Source organism: Schistocerca serialis, chromosome 4 (genome assembly GCF_023864345.2).
Source record: "Schistocerca serialis cubense isolate TAMUIC-IGC-003099 chromosome 4, iqSchSeri2.2, whole genome shotgun sequence".
NCBI classification, from domain to species: Eukaryota; Metazoa; Arthropoda; class Insecta; order Orthoptera; family Acrididae; genus Schistocerca; species Schistocerca serialis.
Genome location: NC_064641.1, coordinates 800,802,023 through 800,825,545, shown reverse-complemented (window position 1 = coordinate 800,825,545; position 23,523 = coordinate 800,802,023). Strand labels below are relative to the sequence as shown.

General features: G+C 38.7%; 1 protein-coding gene across 1 annotated transcript in view; it reads left to right on the top strand.

Moving 5' to 3' along the window:
* The window catches only part of LOC126473392 (melanotransferrin), a 120,705-nt gene extending 98,091 nt beyond the window's left edge, over window positions 1-22,614 (top strand). The window contains exons 13-15 of the mRNA XM_050100400.1: window positions 10,977-11,120; window positions 18,425-18,596; window positions 20,594-22,614. Coding sequence (XP_049956357.1) covers window positions 10,977-11,120; window positions 18,425-18,596; window positions 20,594-20,813 — 536 coding nt within the window. The 3' untranslated portion in view covers window positions 20,814-22,614. The remainder of the gene's footprint in view (window positions 1-10,976; window positions 11,121-18,424; window positions 18,597-20,593) is intronic.
* The last annotated feature ends 909 nt before the right edge of the window (window positions 22,615-23,523 follow it).

The window sequence follows — 23,523 nt, the reverse complement described above, 5'->3', positions numbered from 1 at the left end:
TGTTTCGATGTAGAGGTGCAGCCGAAAACTTTTCTCTCCCCTTGAATTTCGAGTCTCAAATTTCAGGTGCAGCTTAGATTCGTGAATTTTTTTTTTCCCTTGATTTGGAATCTCATTTTTCAGGTGCGGCCTAGATTCGAGTGCGGCTAAGATTCGAGTAAATACGGTACGTAACAGTGAAACTTGCAGCACCTGAGGGAGATGAATAAAATGGAAAAAACAGCTTACAGAAAACTCGGAGGTTCACTATTAATCAACTACACTGAGAAGACCCGAGAGATCACGTAGACACAAAGCACTGACTGCAGAGGCATTTATGCACATACGGCCTCTGTCGTCTCCTGGCACTTAGGCCCGATTGCAGTGAGCAGCAACCTCCACTGAGATGTGTACTGGGAGTACAGAAGAGTCATGATGTGAGAATTGGGAGGAATAGCAGAGTACAGGTGGGGAAAGATTTTGCGGGAATGTACAAGGACATGGGGACAGGATGGTGGACTGCTATAAGCAGCATTGGGCAGGTGTGCTGGAGGTAAAAAAAAAAAGGAAGGGGAGAGAAGCAGAGAAAGAGAAAGGACTATGCATGTGAGCTGGCGGGATTACAAGACATGTGAGGCCAGCGTAGAAGCAGGGAATTGATAGAGCTGGATGGATGACAGGACCCAGCGAAGATTGAGGCCAGAGGACTTAGAATGAAGTATTTGTTACTGGGAGAATTCCCACCCGTACAATTCAAAAAAGCTGGCATCAGTGGAAAGAATCCAGATTCTCCTCAAAGTAATCCCCCTGCCTCTCCCCTCCCCCACCCCCCCACTCCCCACTATGAGTACAACGTTCCCAACAGGAAGAAACCTGCTGGGGCTAGATCTGGAGAACAAAGTGGGTGAGGCAGGCATAACAGGAGTCTGATAATAAATGAAAAGTACCAGTTTGTTTTTGTTCTACAATATTACTTTTATTGTGTTAACCGGTTTTCGGCTTACAAGGCCATCTGATATTTTGCCAGATAGCTGCGGGCATGGAATAATACTCCTGCTAGCATATTGTCATGATGCAACATCCAAGTCCGGTTTCTCCACAATTCAGACCTTTTCTTGTGTGCAGCATCCCTCAAACGCCCGAAAATTCCCTTGTAGATTTCCTTGTTTTCCATCTGACCAGGTGGTACAAATTCCATTTGCAATCAAAAACCACAGCGAACATCACCTTGATCATTGACCAACTCCTGCTTATTTTGGACAAGGAGACCCTATGCCCATGCAGTGGAAACACTGCACTTTTGTTTTGATGTCATAGCCGCAAAAATGTCTCACCACGTTTACTTGTATATGTTTTTATGGAAGTTGTCATTGCCATTTGCAGTGGCCCTCAGTTCCTGGCAATTTCAACATTGATCTTTTCTGATCATCAGTCAACAAATGCAGCACTAATGTTCAGGGTGTATACAACCCGTGAGAACCGGGAAAAACCTGGGAATTTTTTCATCCGGGAGAAAACCGGGATAAACCTGGGATATTTTTAGAATTCCGGGAATTTTTCATTGTTTTAGTTTTCAGTTAAATTTTTGTATTTTTGACTGGTAAGAACTGATACTCTAACAAAGGATATTACTGTATCCCGCTACTGCAGAATACTACTTCAACAATAAAACATAAACGAGAGAAAAAAACGAAAATAACTTAAATTTGCAAAGGAAATGCGCCATATACGACGACGACACACAGTGATCATGCAAGCGTCTGCCTATTGAAAATGTGTCAGAGGTTTTAGGAAGACTGTGCAGTACTTCGCAATAACAAATTGCCTCCAATGAGCGTGAAGTCGCAATTGTTTAAATTCAGTTTGTTTTAGCAATTAGGTGCGGGCTCATGCGCATGCACAGTTGAGTCACATTTGTGTAGTAGATTCTCCCGCTTCTGGAAACAGAAATGTGGCTGTTGGTTGAGCAAGCAGTCTCTGCAAGCATCTAGATGCTACCAGGGAAAGGGGGCGCCAAATTCATATTCTTGAGTAAAAAGGACTTGTTTCACAAAGCTCCTAGCATCCAGCGCACGTTTGCCTATCGATTATTCATATCATTTTGAAACGCTTCCCTGTTGGTTTTTGAACATTGTTGAACACATTTTAAGTTGATTTCTGAATGAATCATAAGTTGACGTACGTGACGTCTCTGTCAGGAGAATCCTCATTGCATCTAGAAATAAACTTTTCGCGGGCAAAAGGGGACAGGGCTATACGAGCTGAGGGAGTAAAGCCAAACGGATGAATGCCAATCGCTGTCTGATTATGTGGTTGATTGGGTTTGCGAATGATCAGTGTTGTTATAATTACTAGCGAAATCCATAGATTCAGTCTACCAGAGTGGAAATAAACGACTGACAGGATTAACAGGTGAGTAAGATTACATATTATCTTCTCGGTGTATCCAAGAAAACGAAATTTTGACAGAAAATTTTTGGCTAGATCTCTACACTAGTAAGGACCAGTTGTACAGTCCCCGGCTAGCAGCCGCGTGGAAGTAATGCGGAAAACGTGTTGTTCGAACATGTAATAATGCCTAACCAGAAAATAATCACGGGATAACTAAACATGTGATTCTGGCAGGGTTAGTGAAGTTAATCGTCGAACAGATTTTGACAGTGGCGGCAATAGCTACAGACTTGGTGATGACAGGATTGTTTGTTAGAACTAGGAAGGAGGAGAAATGGAGACATCACACAAATTATGGAAGAATAAGACGATTCCAAATTTATATAAAAATTTCGTAATACTACTTTTCGATCTCATGCTTGAGAAGCTGGTGCGTATGAATGAAATGTGAAACTATTTCCTAACATAAAGCTTTTTGCTTGTAGTAGGCCTAATAGACATTTGATATGGGTACTTATTGGATTATATTCTATCGTGTTATAAAAATGGCCATTTGTGCCAAAACAGTCTCGTTTATTTGGTGTGTTACAAAATTGCTGCCATATTAGAAAGGCCTATTTTGTTTTATCTAGCAGACAGTGACAAAATAGACGTAATCAGATCAAGAAACCACACCAGTCTAGGGTATTATTTGTATTAATAGCTTTTTCAGTATTAGATAATGACATTTTGATTTTTCGTGTAGCAAAACGTTTGACGAACTTTGATGAGGTAATAGATTCTTTCGCAGAAAGGAAAGCACGCCATGTAAAGCTGTAGCAAGATTAGAGAGGAAAAAATGCTAGGAGCTAAGGTTTGAAGAAATGTGTAATTTCTTGCTTATCTCTTGTCAGTATTGGTTTTATATATCCTATATTTAATTTTATGTCATGCAAAACAGCAAATTATTAGCTATTAGACAATAAAGAGTTCAGATTTTCTGAAGAGTTCTTGTTCTCTAGATTACAAATAAACCCATCCGCTATTAATTGTGAGATTTTTTTTAAGGAGGGACAGGCTGTCAAACCGGCTGACTGGGAGCGGGAGAGACACCACAGGACATTTCAATTTCCACTCTCCTGTATAGTTTGGACGTGCGGTAGAAGAATGCTTCATGAAGAGGCGTGGCACTGCACTTTGGCATACTTAAGACCAAATAATATGAATTACATTTCCTCGAGTACATATGTTTTATGTTTCAGACTTTTCAGAAAGATATGCGCTACAAGATTAACATATTTTGAAAATTCGATTTTTTTTTTTTTTTATATCGACCCGGTTCGCAAATGTCGTAGATCTGGGGCTGATGCGCAGAGCAGTCTGAGCTACAGTGCGTAGACTCCACATGATCCGTGTTTACATTTAGTGATTTTGCTGTTTCCCCTTCGTTTACTCTCACGTCAAATGAAAACAAAATGAATATCTGTGGTCGGGAGCTATCAAGTGAATTAAAACACATTCACATAATTACGGAAGGCTGAAATATGTCATTAGTTTCAGATTTTATTGCAATTTCACCTTTCTGACAGACAAGCATTAATCGCCTTGCGGAACAATGAAGTTATTTTTGTCTGTTTGCTAAAGAAATTAGGCTTTTGTTAATCTTTTCCGCAGAGGCAGTCAATGTATTTGAAACGAAATGTTTAATTCCACAGTACTGCCTAGTATCAACTGTTCGTTGCATTTCAAGTGCACGTTTTCATTTTCTAGCAAATATGGCATTATGCCATAATAAAGACCCAAGCATAATATAATACAGTATCGGTGCTCCAAGAAAATTTACATCCCGAAAACCACACTGAAAAGCTTAATATCAGGTCGAGGTCTATTTCATTGGGAATCTGGACATGTGAATGTGCCCTTTAAGTATGCACTTAAAATGTGCACATTTTAATATGGTTCACAAAATTCTGATGCTCTTGCAGTATCCTGTGATGTCTTGTTTCTTTTATGACAACGTATGATCTTTCAATGTTTTACACATACGTACATGCGGACTTCCTATGTCATGATAGCTACCCAAGCGCGGTGTCGCCTGTTATCTGCACTCTCTGGCAACTGCTGAAACGAACCTATTTCTAACAGGTCGCAGGAAAATATTGCGAATGGTGGTTTGAAAAGCGTTACTTTCAAAGTAAATATCCTTTTACGTAAGTTAAGCTATGTGCAAGAATGTATCATGAATTTATTAAATCACAGAGCGTTTGACTCTCATTTAAAAATAAACTTTTTGGTGATGAGCCATTTAGAAGAATTTCGAACCGTGAAGATCAGACATTTATGTCATTATTAAAAATTTTATTGGCTTATTTGTGTGATATATCTTAAAGTGTAACACGCGCAAAAAAGATCAACAGTATATGCGAAAGCTTAGCTTCTCTTGCAGCTTGAAAGCTTTGCTTTTCTTGTAGCAACACTATGTATATTAATTTAAACTATTAACTTCCCCTGTTTGTGTGTTCGTGCTACTTAACAGTGATGTTGCTGTTGGCTGACTACATCACATGTCGTATGCTGAATATTCGCTGTCATCGGCTAGTGAGATCACGTGACATAAGCTACGAACAGCTTACAAAAGCACATCAAAATCTTGATTTCAATGTTTTGGAAAGTAACAGGCGGTGTTTGGTGGAATTCCAATGTGTGCTGTCGGAATACGAAAATACGCACCGTAGATGTTGCTGCACATCAAAGATATTTCCAAAACGTGTCTCTTTCCCTGAGTTTCGTTTTCTAAAGTGCCGGGAAATTGTATGTCCATGTATAAAACCATAACCATTCAAAGGATTGATAAGGGAAAATACACTGTCACCCAGGAGAAAATGTATTTTTAACCGGGAAAAATATGGCAATTTATTTTCCTTGTCCATGTATACACCCTGATGTTGCACTGACACAAAGTATCACAAGTTTCTCTTTCACAATTTCATAGCATGATCCTACTCTGATTCCCATTTTGTGAGTAGCTGCTCAAACAGTTAAACAACACTATCCACGAATTACAGAATGAACTTTCTCGACATTGTCGTTATCTGCTGATGTGGAAAGTTTTCCAGGCCTGGGATACATACCGACTGACATTCTTCCCCATTTGCTTGATTAAGCAATCAGGTCTGTAAAAGTTTGTCAAATTCATAGCAAACTTCACACAAACATGTTGTTCTTCAAGTTCTTACGTTGTCACTTTGTTAGTCTGACGAAAAGCTGGTGCACATGCTCACTTCATTGCTAATGCCAGTCTGTTGTCTAAACCTGCCACTAGGTGTGCCCAATAGCAACAGCAAACTCCCTCTGCTATTTCAAAAGTTCAGACCCTTTTGAACACACCTTATAAAAAGCTGCACAGTGGTTGCAGCTAAGTTGGTATAACACATGGGTGCTTTCACAGGCGGCCCTGCCTCTGGTGGGGTAGAAAATGTCTGTGGCGGGACTACCCCACATGTTAGTCCTGTCACAGACGTGGAGTGACATTTTCTGACATGGCAATACTTTATGCTTTTCAGGCCCTGAACGATATTTTTTAACACCTGGCCAGTTCATTAGACTCAGTTCAGTGTCTCAGCTAAATTCTCAATTTGTTCTTCAGCAACACCAAAGTAATCAGATGTTCTTCCTGCTCCACTTCACTTCTTTTCCAGTTCAGTAACTGCAGTTCAAGGCATTTGAATTGTCAGATAATGTCCTACTATGAGAGAGTGATTTAGAATCTGAGAAATCAATAATTTTGGTGTACTAATCATATGTCTCTGCAGGAGGCAGATAGTGCAAGAGGTGGCCCTTATGCTAGTATTCAGTTTATGACATAGTTTTGTTTGGTTTTATCACTATTCATGGACGAATGTTACCATTTCATTTGGGACAGGGGTGGTGTATCTGCTGTTAGCAGCCAAGACAGGATTAAGCCCCTGCAGAAAAGTACCAGACAGTGTCGCCAATCTTTTTCTGGAATTTCTCTTGCACTCCAGTGTACAATGTGTTACCAGCTGCCAGCAACATCTTGCAATTCCTCCCCCTCCTTCCCCTCCCCCTCCTCCCTCCACCCCCCCATTACCCATCCCCGATCACAATTTGAAAATATGTCTGTAGCATTTAAAAAGCACAGGAATTGCCTGCAACGGACATGGTGACTGTTGTAATTAATATCCAGATAAAACAGTCACAGGTCTCGCACAAGTTGGTTCACTTATTACTTGATTTGTTTGGTACATGCTAGTGTCATCAGAGATTCAGTGCTCTGGTATCAAAACATAGGGGTTAAAACCACTTCTGAAAGTGTTGCCACCAAGCCAAAGATTATCTGATGATGCTCACATTTTATGAGCAAAACTGATAATAGTAAATCATATTTTTTGCAAACTTTGTCTATTTTATCTGAATATTAATGTCTGTAGTATACCCCAGCAAACATCTTATGACAATTCCCAGAAAGCCACAGATTCTTTTCTTGAATTACAATGAAATAACACCCTTAGCTGCTTACAGGCGTTGACATACGTCAATGGCGACAGGTGAAAATGTGTGCCCCGACCGGGACTCGAACCCGGGATCTCCTGCTTACATGGCAGACGCTCTATCCATCTGAGCCACTGAGGATAGTGTGTCTGCAGGGATTTGTCTCTGACACGCCTCCTGCGAAACCCACATTCTCAACGAATTATCCCGCACTACGTTCGTAGTGCCCCCGCCCATTATACTCATTGCTCGTGGTGTGTTGCTGATTCCCATAAGAGTTCGGGCACTGTTTGTGCATTTGCACAGAAGAAGAAGATGGTAAAGTGGCCGGTGAGCCTTAACTATATATATACTAAGATGGTATCTGTTGTCCAAAAGAACAGATACCATCGATGACCATGCAGCTCGTTGAAATGAAATTACAATGAAATGAACACCCTTAGCTGCTTACAGGCGTTGACATACGTCAACGGGGACAGATGAAAATGTGTGCCCCCACCGGGACTCAAACCCGAGATCTCCTGCTTACATGGTAGACGCTCTATCCATCTGAGCCACCTAGGAGAGAGAGGATAGTGTGACTGCAGGGAGGCGTGCCAGAGATAAATCCCTGCAATCGGGCTATCCTCTGTGTCCTCGGTGGCTCAGATGGATAGAGCATCTGCCATGTAAGCAGGAGATCCCGGGTTCGAGTCCTGGCCGGGGCACACATTTTCATCTGTCCCCATTGACGTATGTCAACGCCTGTAAGCAGCTAAGGGTGTTCATTTCATTGTAATTTCATTCCAACGAGCTGCATGGTCACCGATGGTATCTGTTCTTTCGGACATGTATATAGATTCTTTTCTTCTCCACATACAAATTAATTACCACAGCAGTACTTATTTTGTCCATGCATTAACTATCCTTATTGCAATTTGCAAAAGTATGTTAAACACAGGCATGTTTTATTGTAATTAGAGTGAATCCCAGTGCACCAGATAGGAAGAGAGTACTGTACTAGAAGTTGGGGCTGAATGTGTGACATTTTTGTCGAGTTTTAAAATGTATCATCTTCAACATTCGGCACTTTCTTGGCCTTGCTTTGTTACTAACATGACTCAACACTAAAATTATAGGGCTGCACTACTATGTATCAACTTAGGCAATTTTGGTAAGTCTGTTTCCTGCTGTTCACTTTTGAGGAGAATTACTCAGTGGCACTTTACATTAATACTGAAAAGCATTTTATTGTGATTTGTTTGTATTCCATTTGGATATTTCCAGTTTTTAATTTTCAGTGTAAACCTAACATTAATTTTAAATGAAAGAAAAAAAGATCTCTTGTGAATATTTATTAGCTTTATTTTTTAACTTGTTGATACTTTTAATAGATACATGATAGTTTTAGTCTTAGTAAGGTATAATGCCAGGAATTAAGTTTAGAAAACTATCATCCATAATCACTTCACTGTAGTACATACGACTGAAATCTTACATTTCTTGTAGGTATCAAAGTAATCCATGTGCAAGGGAAGTATTGCATGTCTCATGTAGAATTTAGTTCTTTGGGTGTGGCACATGTACAACATCGTGACTTAGTTTTAGAATCTTATTTCCTCCTTCCTCTTTTCATGGAATAGTTTTCTTAAAATCGGATGTTAAATGTTTCGCAGCAGGCAGCAAGTCCTCATGGACAGAACTGGGCACACTACATGAAACCGTCCACTGAATATAAAAACAATAATTCTAGAACAAAATGCAATATCATTCTTCTCTCGATTTGAAATAAAATTTCCATACATTATCTACATTTCATACAAAATGATGTACGAGGCGGAATCCAAAATTTTCGGAGCTGGTGCTGCCATCTGGAAAGCAGGAGTAGTAGATCTTTGCACTGCTAGGTGGCGAGAGCTGCATATCTGATGAGTCAGTGTGCGGAGTGGTATTCAGCTGGGAGGACGTGTTGCGTGTCCACAGTGATTTCCATAATACTCTGTGTTTGGTGTGTGGCGATTTTACGATGGATCTGCGAACAGAACAGCGATTCTGTGCGAATCTCGGGAATGTCACCGGTGACGAGAGCTGGATTTATGGGGTTATGTTCCAGAGACAAAGCAACAATTGTCCCAGTGGAAGAGACCCAAAAAAGTGAGACAGGTGAAGAGCAAAGTGAAGAACATGATCATCGTTTTGTTTGATACCAAGGGAATTGTGCACAAAGAATTTGCCCCACCCAACCAAACACTGAATTCCGCATCTACTGTGATGTTTCGCGATGGCTCCATGAAAACATGTGGCGCCGACGGCCCGAACTTTAGCGTCAAGGGAACTGGCTGCTGCATCATGACAACACGCTCTAGCTCACATCCTTGCTCACCATGACCTTTTTGGCAAAAAACAACATAGCGGTTGTACCCCAGATTTGACACCTTGGGACTTCGCGCTATTCCCAAAACTGAAACTCAAGTTGAAAGGCCTTTGTCGGTTCGACACTCTAGAGAGGATTCAGGAAGCATTGCTGGCGGTGATAAACACTCTCAAAGAACAGGACTTACAGAAAATGTTTGACCAATGGCAGAAGCACTGGGACCGGTGTGTACGTGCGGATGGGAACTACTCCTAGGGTGATGGTGACCATTAGTCGAAAGGTAAGGTTTTCAACAGATGGCAGCATTAGTCTCTAAAATTTTGGGTAGCACCTCATGTGTGCTACAATCAACCATACACAAAGTTTAGGCAATGCATTTTTACCTCTTCAAGCTCTATAAAATTTTGTGCAATGCTTTACTTATTTGATTTAGCGCAGTATCTGTAATGAATAACAAAAAGAAATTCAGTCCTTTGTCAAGCTAAGATATCAAACTAAATCAAACAGTGGAAAGTCCAGGCTGGAATATCAACAGTTATGAAAAGGATAGATTGCTACCCACTATGAAGATGAGACAGGTACAACAAAAAGACTGTTACGCACAAAGTTTTTGGCCACAGCCTTCTTCAGAAAAGAAAATAAAACACACACACATTCACACAAGCAGGCACACCGCACACACACGAGTATCTACTGCCGCTCTGGTCTGACAGCAACACTTGAGTTGAATGAAAGTGGCGATCAGGATTTGAGCAGCAAAGGCGAAGGGATAACATGGTGCAGGTCGGGGAGAGAAGAGTGCTGTCTAGTGAAGCATGCAGGGATTAGAACTTGGCAGGACAAGGCTGCCAGGGGCAGTGTTGGGAGGCCTTGGGTGAGGGAGTGGAAAAGGCGAGGGGCAGAGAGCGGAAAAGACTGGTGGTTGCCTTGGCAGGAAGCGGCACACATTGAGAGTGAGGGGACATGAGCTGGAAGGAGGTTATAGGACAGAGGGGTCAGAAACTGTCAGGTGGAGGGCATAATGACACTAGGTTGTTATAGGTTGAGGCCGGGATGATTTTGGGAGCGTAGAATGTCCCATATGAGCAGTTCAGAAAAACTGGCAGTGCAGGGGAGGATTCAGATGGCCCAGGTTGTGAAGCAGCCAGTAATATCAAGCATGTTATGTTCGGTGACATGTTATGTCACAGGGTGGCTCATTTTCCTTTTCGCCAGTTTGGTGGTGGCCATCCATCATGGTGGACAGGTGGTTGGTAATCATACCAATACAGAAAGCTGTGCAATGATTACAGCAGAGCTGTACCAATTGATCTTAAGATGTTGCCTGGAAATATTGTTAAAAAGCAGTGGCTTATCCACAAATGTTTGTGTAACTTGGATTTAACATGAATAACGGTGTAGGCAACCATCATGTGCTAGAAATAAGTGCAGTTGTAAAGTGCATGTAAAACCAACTGTCCACTCTGAAGTGAATTATTGCCCCGCTATAAATATTAATTGTAGACTAGCATAAAAAACTTTTGTGTGCACAAATAATGCTGTAATTTGTACTTTGTTGACATTGCCATGGCATGTAAAATTACATGTTACGACCAGAAAAAAATGTATGTCTACAATTATGGTTTTACCATGGTATCACAAATATCTCAATTTTCTTGTTAAACTTTATTGTTGTCATTGTATTGTGTTTGTATCAGATGATGTAATATGTTTTACAGAATGATATGAAAATTTGAACAGCGGGTCTCTATCTTAATTACAGGAGCTTTCCGCTGCTTGGTTGAAGGGGGTGGAGATGTTGCCTTTGTGAAACACACAACTGTAATGGAAAACACTGATGGCAAGCGCAGAGAATGGTGGGCTCGCAATACTCTCACTGATGATTTTGAACTCCTGTGTCCAGATGGTAAGAACTATTCTTGAAAAGTCTCTCTTCCTGTGTGATTCTTAATTTTTGTGCACACAGTTCAGGGTCTCAAAAATATAAAAGCAGATTAATATCTATATATGATACATATAATGTAAAATAAAGGAAAGTAAAGAGAATGGAGTGTAGTTGAATAAATCAGGCAGTGCGTAGGAAACTAGGTAAGGAAATGAGAAACTAAAAGAATAGTAGATGAGTTTTGCTACCTGGACTGAAGTAACTGATGATGACTGAAGCAGAGAAGATATAAAATGCAAACTGACTATTGCAAGAAAATTATTTTTGAAAAAGACAATTATTTTACATCTAATGGAAACTTAAGATTTAGGAAGTCTTTTTCTGGAGTGAAGCATTATGTGGAAGCAACCTTTGGATTATAAACGAGCAGACAAAAAAAGAATAAAAGCTATTGAAATGTAGTGCAAGAGAAAAATACTGAAGTTTAGATGAGTGGATTGGATAATTAATGAAGAGATAGTGAATTGAGTTGGAAAGAGAAGAAATGTATGACACAAAGTGACTGAAAGAAGGAGATGAAGATGTAACTACAATAGGCATGTTCAAGTTTATATGGGCTGCAGTTGGTGGTTATTCAGAGATGAAAAGGCTTACACAATATAAACTACTATGGAGAGCTGTATTCAACCAGTCCTTGGGCCGAACACAACAACCACCTCCACTACTACTACTACTACTACTACTACTACTACTACAACCACAACCAATACCACCATCACTACCACCTTTGACTGTCTTGTTCTGTAGTAGTCTTTCTAATATTAAATAGTGAGCTGATAAGAATGGGGAAACAATGTTGAGCTATAGTGGAAAATAATATTAAATGGTTTAATAATTTATTGCAAACTTTCCTATTGTCCTTTGCCTCTATACTCATTATACTTTGAAGCCAACACTCAATTTTTTCACTCACTTGTGTAAGTTTGTTTTCTTAAAATATATGAACTTAAAACTGTAAAAAATATCTTAAATTGAATACAAAACATAGTGTGAGAAAAGCCTGCACCAATCTTTCACCACTTCTTCTGTGGGGTGAGTGATTGTCTCTTCTTGCAGTGTTTTTCCATAATCTTGTAATTCAGTGTCAGAATTTTTACATTTCGCTGTATGGATTTGATGGAATGTTGAACTCCACAGATCACAAATTACTCTCATATATGAGTTTTAATTATCACCTAGAAAAAGTTACATAATTAAATATTTGTTTGTTTGCAGTCCTGATACACATTAAAATCCCTGTGCACAGCACATTGCATGACACTTAGAGGCATCCCAAACAAAATGACACTATCTATTGAGCACAGGAAGTATTGTGTAGTAATTAATTTCTGATAGCAGTGGAAATATTGCTGCTTTCTCAGGTCAGTTGAGATGACTTCTTTAGCCATCTATACCAGGCGTACAGACATATACCTGCAGACAAACAAATAATTAATCACACAATTTAATTTTAATGGTCCCGTACCTCAAACAGTAGAAATGGCATCCACATAGGATCATTTTCTTGTCTGTCTGTCTGACTGACTGACTGTTAAAAACCCTTTTCATCAGGAATGGGTAGACATATCAAGCTGAAATTTATGTCACATAAATAGGTCTATGGTCTTCGGTGGTGTAAAAACGTTGAGTATCTAAGTCAGTGCAATCATTTTTGTCACATATTTACAGTACTTCTTGTTGATGTAGAATCATGAAATAGCAAAGAAGCAAGGTTTCACACTACAATCAAAGGAAAAGATCTGAAAATGTTAATTTGTAATTTTTACCTCAAGAAAGCAATTTTTTTGTCATTTGTTATCAGACAGTCTTTCTGTCCACCAGTTAAGACCCCTTTTTGTCAGGAACGGTTGAATGTATCAAGCTGAAATGTATGTGACGTACTGAAGTCTGTGGTCCTTTGGTGATGTAAAAAAGTTAAGCATCTGCATCAATGTAATCAAAAGATACGGCCATTTGTTACATTTCTTGATACTCGCAGACTCCCTCATTAAAACCTATAGGGTACTTCCCAACGACATAGAAACATGAAATTTGGCAAGAAGCAATATTTCACAGTACAGGTAAAGGAAATAAAAAATCAGAAAGTTGTTAATTTGTAATTATATCACACAAGGAAATATTCCTTTTGTCATTCATTATCCGACTTCACACGTGAAATTAAACCATCCTCAAAGGTCTTTGAGTTCCTATGATTTATATCTTGTGAGTATCAATGCCTATAGGCAAAAATCATTGAGATTATTTTGTGACTACCTCTTGTATAATAATCCACAACAAATTTCCATTAAATAGGAAGAAACTGTGCGCAATGCATGTTCATTTTGTAATAGTTGGTAGGAGGAAAATATATTTTTGCAGCTAAATAAGTATTCATGATGGATACCTTGTAATATTGCTTGTACTTTCCTGATAATAGCAGAAAACTGAAACATGATTTTAGGAGGCAGTTACATATACAGGGTGAGTCGAAAGTCCTTGGACACCTTCATAAGTTGGAAGATCAAAGGGAAAATTGAAATGTGATATGCGAACGTAGGTTATATGTGGGGCCGCAACTTTTGGAGTGAATGTCATTCATGGCTGCCATCTTGAAATCTGCCATTTTGGATTCACATCTTTTTTTTTTAATGGGAAGTGGGGTGTATGGCACATCAAATAACACTCGCTTGAGATCTGGAATTTAGTGGTGTAATTTGGTTTTGTCTATCTTGTACAGTGTAGAGGTTATTAATGTTGAAAGTTGGGAAATTACCTTCACACTGACTGCTACAACACATGTTCTACATGTTGTCCATCCCGTGCAATGCACAACTGTAGTTGCTGCAACCAGTCTGACTGCACATGGAGGAGAGTGTCTCCTACAATTTGGTCACAGGCGTGTTCCTCAAGGTGTCTCAAATCACGGATGCTCTCAGCATACATTATCTGCTGAAGATGTCCCCATAGATAAAAATCAGGGGGTGTTAAGTCACGGGATCTGGACGGCCACTCCACAGGACCACGGTGACCAATCCACTTCCCTGGCAGTTGTTCCTCCAATCATTCACGGACACCAATGCCATAGTGTGGAGGGGCTCCATCTTCCATCTTGCTGAAAATGAGATGGAAAAATGCCGTCAGCATTCAGTGTGGAAGGGAACACAAGGTCCTGCAGCTGCATCAGATACTGTGGTGCAGTTAAGGTGTTGTATATGAAAAATGGCCCAATGATGGAGATGTCCCATATGCCACACCACACCATCACCTTTGCTGGACTATGTTCTTGAATTGAGGCAACCCAGTTCGGATTTGTGTCACTCCAGTATTGACAATTATGTCGATTAACCTCCCCGTTCAAAGTGAAATACGCCTCGTCGCTAAACAGTATGACCTTGGCAAACGAAGGATTCAGTTCGTGTTGTTCAGTAGCCCACAGGCAGGTCTCCAGCCGGCGATCAGGGTCATCCTCGTTAAGTCGATGTTGCATCTGCAGCTTGTAAGGATGCCACTTATTGGTGTGTAATGTCCGGACAACGGAGGTTTGATTTATTCCACATGCTAGGGTCACACGAGGGGTACTTCATTTAGGACTTTTCACAAACGACGCAACAACAGCAGTTGCAGTTTCCTCATTGGTGGCAGTCCTTGGTCGCCCACTATGTGCCCTATCGTGAACAGAGCCCGTCTCCCCAAATTTGGTGATCACGTGAGCCACCATGCTGTACGATATCGGTTCTCCGTCTGGGTGCCATCTGTTGTAGTCAGCTGCTATTGTTCGGTAGCTGCGTTCTCCCTGATATAAGGATGATTTCGATCTTCTGTTCACACGTCAGACCCATTTTAGATCACCTGGAACAAAGAGAGACATGAGTCGGTATCAAGGTAACTTTGAGCATTAATAACTTGAAAACAGTACAAGATAGACAAAAACAAATTACACCACTCAATTCCAGAGCTCATGCGAGTGTTATTTGACGTGTCTTACACCCCCCTTCCCATTTAAAAAAATGACTTGAATCCAAAATGGCGGATTTCAAGATGGTGGCCATGAATGACATTCACTCCAAAAGTTGCGGCCCCACGTCAAACCTATGTTCCCATCATCTCATTGCAATTATCCCTTTAATCTTCCAACTTATGAAGGTGTCCAAGGACTTTTGACTCACCCTGTATTTCTTTCACACTTATACAGGGTGTCAAAATGATTTTTAAGCGGAATTTTAAGTGTCCATTCAATTGAGTAGTGCCAAATTAGTCTAATGTGATATTTGTTTTATCAGTATGTATTAACAGGAACAGTAAAACACAAAGAAAAACCAGTACTTTAGCAGCGGTTACTGAGCAATGCTGCTGCATGGCAGTAGTAGTCAGCATGAGCCTGGGCAATATTATCACTGCTGGAGTATGTTATTCTTCAGCTTTTACTGTCACTGTTAACACAGATCAGTGAAATGAGTGTCACACTACACTAATTTGGGGCCGCTTAGTCAAATGGGCACGCAAAATTCTGCTTCATACAAAACAAACCGACACTTATAGTCAGCACTGGGCACCCTGTTTAATGGTTACCTATTGAACTTTCTTGATGCAGGCAGTGTATGTGAGATAAAATGATATTCTGCATACTTGTGAAATAGTTATTGCACAAATGCTGATGTTATCATAGAAAAAATATAACTGTTTTGTTATTATTGAAAAAATGTAACTGTTTTAATTTTCCTTGATGAACACCATTGTAACTGTACGGTTACACTGTTGTGCTGCTGACCCACACTGGTTTTTCTTTGTAATTAATTGCGGAAGTAGAAACTATATTTTGAGAAAAGGCAAAATCACAGGTCAAAGCACATCCTGTTTATTGCAGTCCAAATCTGCACAAGTAGCAGCAGAAGACATTGATAAATTCAACACTATTCCTGTTGCAGTTACATTAAACATGTGCATTCAGCATTACGTTTTCAGTCCTTAGTCAGTAGGTTTTTGCAAGGCAGAAGTGCAAATCCACTATTCACTTGGTAGTTGCTGATAGAAATCCTGTTTGTCAGCTTAGATATGCTGACACATGTCAAGTAAACCTTTCGTCCTGCTGCTTTTGATTGGCAAAAAGTTTATCACAAACTCAGGAAAACTAAAAATAACTAGTGATGGATTTATTTTCTCAGTACCTCTCAGCTTCTGTGCAACACTTTGACATAGCCGCAGTTGTAGTATATTATGCATTTTTCTTTCCCTTGGCGTAGTATGATCATCAGGTGAAATTTGTAGCCAGCTAGACTACATTATTTTGGATAAGCCTCTGTGCAACCCTCGCCGTAGTGTGCTAAGATCCCTCAGATCCCCTCTTGTGAGTTTTATTCTCATTGACACTTACTTACCAGCTGATGTCCCCTGGCCATGATGGACCAACAGAGACTTGGCAGTTTGTCCTGGAGAAACAAAATCTTTATGCACAATACCCCTACCGTCAAAAAAGCAAATCAGCATTGTTTTGATCTTTGATCTGCTCATTCGAGCTTTTTTTGGTTGAAGATGTGCCTGAGTGTGCCACTCCTCGCATTGCCGCTTTCTTATGATTGTACTAAAAAAATCCATGATTCATCACCTGTGATCAAATTATTGAACCATTAATGGTCATTGCTATTCCTCTCAAGAAGATCAATGAACATGTTTCTTTGATTGACCTGCTTCTGCTTTTGCAGCACCATTTTGGCATAGACCTTTTGCACATGCAAATCTTTGGTCAAAGTTTGATGTATTTGGAGGATTTAAGTTTTAACAGGTCACTCATCATCCTTATTGTTAAACATTGTCTGATCTCACAAGAGCATGTACACATTCAACGTTTTCTTCTGTTTTTGAAATTGAAGGTCACCCTGAGCAAGGTTCAGCTTCAGCGTGTTCTCAGCCTTCCAAAAACAATTTGTGCCAGCGTAAAACATGTACTTGTGGTACGGAATGTTTCCCACACGCCCATTTCAAAGTCACAGTTGCAGTTGCCCCAAGTTTAACACAAAACTTGATTGCATAACATTGCTCTAAATTCCGCTGTTTCATTTTCATGGCCCACAACAAAAACATGACTTCCCTGATGGCACTCTCAAAAATCACATGATGGTTATATGGAGCTGAAACTCGGACTGGACATCTGGAGGGGATGAAAACACCAGTCTACACAAGTGGAGCAACATAGTGTTGCTAGATTGCTTGGAGTGTTGTCAGTCTCATTACTTCTGTCACACACCTCGTATGTCTATCTTGCTACATGAATTATGAAAACCTTTTTTCATTACGAGTAACAGTTACAGTGTTGTTCCAATCACATCAGGTGGCAATTTTCCAGAAACAGGACCATTGTTCCTTGATATATAGAGGCATCTCCTAATCCACAGTGCCTCATATTTATTGTCCTTCCACTCACAAATATGAACTTTACAGTTCCTTCCCTTATTTAAGGACTTTTGCTCTCCACTCATTACCACAGCATTCAGTGTTTCATCCATAATGCTGTACAACATTATCCACCATGACAAAAAAATTTCTAGTTCGACAAAGGCACTAAAAATAAATTGAGGTAGAAACAATCTAACCAGCAGATGCAGAACATCAAATACAGTGCTATTCCAAGTCCAACTCACTTTGAAAAAATGTTGGTTAGAACGTCAGAGAGAGAAGGGAGGAAGACTTTTTCTGCTTTCCCTCTATTTATTCCTAAAATGATGGTAATGGTGTTTATACACATTTCCTTGGTAATGATGTATAATTGACATATAGTAGAGTAACATGTGAAATCAATGATGTGTTAACAGTGATTTCATTTATGCAGTTCTCAGTATTCTACATCATTTGTTTTCAACAACTCTAAATACATTGTCCACTGTACTTTTTGTGTTTGCATACATCGTATTTTTTATTACTAAACTATATTCAAAATGATGCCTTCTGCTTATTGATGCTTTCAGTTAAGTGATTGGTGTAGACAGTTCTAATTATTTTGTGTGTGTGTGGAGAGAGAGAGAGAGAGAGAGAGAGAGAGAGAGAGAGAGAGAGAGAGAGAGACTTTTTCTGCTTTCCCTCTATTTCTAAAATGTTGCTAAGATGCTAAAGGCATTTATACACATTTCCTTGGTGGTGATGTATAATTGATATATTGTGGAGTAACATGTGAAATCAATTTAACCTTTTACATATAAGTATTTTTTTATCTCATTCTCTGTATAACACTGTGGTACAACTGGCAGCCAGTGCATAACGTAGGGTACACATCAGTCATATTTTTTTTGCTTTAGGTACCCGAGCAAGTATGCATGAATATGAGCGGTGCAACTTGGGAAAAGTGAAAGCTAATGCAATTGTAGCAAGAGGCAGAGATGCTTACAATGAAACAGAAATTAATGCCTTCATCAACTTGTTCATATATGCCCAGCAATTCTATGGTCGCAAGGACCCAGATGAATTCACGTAAGTATAGCATTTTTATTCAGTTTTTGTTTATAACATCAAATCTTTGAGAAATATGACAACAATTAGAGGTCTCTTGCCTTTCTGTTGTGTGCAATAACATAGAGGTATTAAAGAGCACTGTAAAAGGTTAGTATGGAGAGATTATTTGGTTATTTTCATACCCATTGAAATGATCTATAATCACACATAAAAATAAAGAATTGTCACCACAGAGCTACTTTTTCTGTGAACAAGTGAACATTGTCCCACAGAATGTCTTTGTAACTCAAAGGCCATCTTTGAGTTGAGCTCAATTTATCAAATGTGTTAAGTTTGGATAAGAAGAAGATAATAAATTCCTTGCTTTGTTTTAGCAACTAAGAACGGTTGTGAAAGCAGTCGTCCCATTTTGTGTTTTTTTCAAACATTCAGTTTGCAACAAGTGGAAGGTCAGGTAGCACATTAGCCATTATGAATATGGCATTTAGGCAGCTTTACACAAGCATAGGGGCTAACTATACGGCATTATGTGACACTGTTGTTAATACTTCTGTTTGCTTACAGATGCACAAGATGGTTGCAATGCAAACTCATAATTGTAATAAGGGTATTTTGCATACCGATCTGAGTTCTAGCAGTTCGATGCCCATAGCACACAAATTGTGTGTGAAGGCAGTGAGACTAAAATGTTTACATTATTGGCAGAGTCTAGTAAGTCTCTCCTGACCCATTCCACAGGTGATTCTTCCTATTTCTTTAAGCTTTCCCAGAGTCTCTTCTTACAGCCTTTTCTTCTCCTGCCAGAAGGATAGTGGGAGATGCAAAGGTTGGAAGAAAGAAAACTTGGAAAGCTGAAGGACATAAGAAATTCTACCTAGAAGGATACTCGTTTTGAAAGTTTACAGTTTTATGTCCCCTTAACATGTTTCCATCTGCTGCTGCTGCTTGATATGTAGATTTCTCTGTACCCGTTTTATAAACCACATGATTTTCTATCATTCTGGTAGGTGCAGAAGGGTTAATTTAAGTATTACTTCCATGGCAGCATTCTGAGACTGAAAATGTAGTGTCCAAACATGATATATGTCTTTAATTTAGAAAATAAGTTTCAATATTATTTTGTAAATGTAGTTCAGCAAAAATAATGTTCAGGTTCAGGGGTGATTCTTCTCTGTTTCTGAGAACAGTGTTTTTTCATTTTCCCCATTTCGATTTCAAGCTTTTTGTTTTTAATTCCTCGCTTCCCTTTTAAATGCAAAATCTATGCTATCAAATAAGACTTCAGCAAAGAAAATTGTTGTGAAGTAGGATAAGCAATTGAGCTTTGTCTCATATGTAAATGCTGATTCATCGCTAGATATTGGCAGTCTGTATGACACTTTTGTCTTTGTCCATTACCATATGGAAAATATCTTTAGATAAAGCCTGAAACCACCATCTTCTGAAACCTGTCATTTCTTTTTGTTGACACCTGTGCTTATCAACTTTTTTTACTTTAAATGTTATCTATAGGAATTAAGACAAAGGTCTAGATTTAGTCTTCCTTAGAGAGAGGGGCTCCTACAGCTAACTTTACCCAGAAAAGTAGTCAGCACATGCAGCCATTGAAGCGTAATTTTATGTATATTAGAGACAATGTAAAGGCTTCAAAGTGTGATCTTCCTGTATTTCTTGAAAAAAAATTATAATCTTCAAATTTCCAAGTTTGTGGTGCATGAGTTTTCCTTGGCAGGTCGAACATAAATCTTGGTTGCTTGCTGTTTAAACTGCTACACAGCCGTGGTTAGAGTTAAAACAGGAAGCAACCAATATCCACATTCAGCACACCCAGGGAAGAAATTTAGGGTATCTGTCAACATGCGTGGAAAATGATAACATTAACTTGATTGCAAGCTTGGTATTATTGAGATAGACCTAAAAATGTGTTTGAAAATTATGACATTGTGTATTGCTGTAACAGTAAAAACAATAAATTATATTGTGTATTTTATAGTCATTTCTTTTCTGCATTGCAGTTTTAGCATGTTCCAGTCACCACCTCCATACAGTGATCTCATATTTCAAGATGCAGCACAATTATTACAAGTTGTGCCACCTTCGCAACGTAATTACGGTGATTACTTGGGAGACGACTTCCTTCGTGCCCGAAGAATTGTTGACTGTCAGGCAGGAGCAGCAACAGCGTATCTGTCATTCTTATCAGCAATATTTGCTTTACTTCTGGCTCGATTATAATTTCGAAGAGCAAATTTTTTGCTGCTAGTGCCTGGCATGGCAATTACTCAGTTGAGGCATCCAATGAAATGAAAGCTTTGCCACAAAATGAAAAAAATGACCTATATCACCTATTCTAGTGGCTTTGGTGGCGTAGTGGGTGCAATCGCAGATAGGGGCAGGGATTTTCCCTCTTTCCGGTACGTAAAGGATGAGCCCATGTCCACTCGAGCTTGCTATTAGATAAGTACTGCTGATCTTTCCTAGGAATTAAAAGGTGGCTGTGGCAGTGAGCCTGCCATCCTCCCCCTCCTAGTGTCAGGGAGAAGAAAGTCTGTAATGTACCTACAGTCAGGCCAGTAGCCCAGTCACAGATCTTACCTTTTACTTTTTTATTATTTGTCTACAATTTCTTTCCTTACTCTTGTGTAAAACCTCCATGAGAGAGGGAGATATTCCACTGAGTACATCATTTCTCGAAAACAATTCTTTTCAGTGGAATTTTCACAGCATTCGGAGTGTTTATAATGGACTTGGAAGGCATTCATATACTGTCTTTCCAGCAGGGATTACATCTATTTTGGATTCCCCTTGAGACACTCACTGGGCTTGTTATTTTTTATATTTTATATTGTACATCTTCACCAAAACATCAACCTTTTCAGAATTTCATAAGATTATTTTTGTTTTGATCTGTTGTGTCTATATGAGCCAGTATCTGTGGAAGTTACACCAATATAAATTGGACTGGGTGCGCGAAAACATTTTTTCTTATGAAGGCCATCAGCCTTGACACTGACTACTCTGTAACAAATGCATTACTCACTGGAATATAAATATTACTTCTTTCCATATACAGTGAACATCATGTTATAAGAACTGAAAATCATCCACATTGACAAACCTGTGGCTTTTCAAACATACACTTGTGCTAGGTGCTAATTACAGAGATATCTGTGTACCAATCTGCTAGCCATTCATTGAACATGTAAAATAGTTGTAGGAAACTGTTTTCCTATAAAAGTATATGTGTCAACTGTAAACCATTGTCATCAAAAATTGATTAAACTACTGCTCAGGGCTACTTGTTCTCAGGCTTTTATTGGATGCCTGAATTGTTATTGCTATGGAGTGTGTGGCACATGGTATTGCTATGGAGTATGTTGTACATGTACATGTAAAAGAGAGCTTTAAAGAAAATCAATTAGTGTAATGTAATCTAATGTGTATCATATTATGATATGTCTGTTGTAATTGAACACATACAACTGGAGAAAATTGCTTTTATAGCTGTGAATATTTGAGGACTGTTTGTTCACCCATTTCAGATATAAGAACTTCATTTCAACATCACACAAGATTACTGTTACATTCCTGTTTCCTCCTTAAGTATTTAATCTGAATAACAGTTTGATGGGTGAGAACTTATACCATTAATTCCCTCCGTAGAGATAATTTAGAGTACTCCTGTCCATTGTCCACTATTTACGTACATGTTGATATATTTTTAGTGTTGGTTTTTATGATTAAATAATGTGATGCTTTTATCCATAGAAATATTTATTTAATTACAATTTTTATATTGCATTTACATTTTATTGTGGATACTGGCTCTACAATCTTCCCTCTTGTACCTATGGGATCAAAAGCATTACCTAATTAAATATTGATTTGAGGGGAAGATGGTTAGAGTGTTATAATGTTCATGTTAGTTTAATATTCAATAATGAATGCAAAATTTGTTTTGATCTGAAATTATAGCCTTTGGTTTAAAGGCATGAGAATGATCTATCCTTCTCTTTTTTTTTTTTTTTTTTTTTTTTTTTTTTTTTTTTTTTTTTTTTTAACTCAAAAAATGGCTGTTACCAACCATTTTGGATTTGAACCTGTATCAGGCAGCTATTATCTCAAATGACACTTTATTTTTATAAGTTCTTTAGTTATTTAGTATAGAAGAAAATTTTATCATTATTTTTAGCTGTGCAGTATTAATGCAGTTTTATAATCCGTCCATTGCTGATGAAGCCTGTCACTTGTCAGCATAGTAATTAATGACTGTGAAGATTTTATGCTATTTTATGCTCACAGTATGTGTCTGAAGATGTTTTTATATGTTCTCAGTAAATTAGATGTAATAAAATCTCAGTTCTACAAATTAACAAAAACAATTTTTGCTAAATATCTTGTTATGTAAATATGTGTCAATGTGTCATAAAAACAGGCTGTTGAAGAAAATTATAGTAGTTTTTCAGTACTGAGAAAATTTAAAATTCTTATTTCTTCAAAAGAACCTTTTCTTTTAATTCCATTGTGCACAATTTTACGTGAAGAAAGGTCTCATATTTTGACCATGATTGTAGTTCGAATGAATGGATACTTAGCCTTTGTCAGACATTCCAAATAAGGTCTGTATGAAATAAAGCCAGAAACTATAAATTACCATTTTGTGATTTCCACTTAAATCACCTTCTGCTTAAAAATAAAACATTGCTCTAAAAAACTTGTTCATTGTCACAATATGAACAAAAAATTTGAACCTATATGGAGATTTCTGTGTTCCTTAGAGGGGGAAAAAGTAATATTGAACCATATTTATTTGTGTTGGTACTGTGTTGTTAGTTCGCTGCTGACAGTAAGACAAATGGGGCCCCATGCTTTATTTTTCATATTGACTGTAAATGACTCTGGCAGTGATTTCATTTAGGAAATAGAATAGAAGAACTAGAACAGA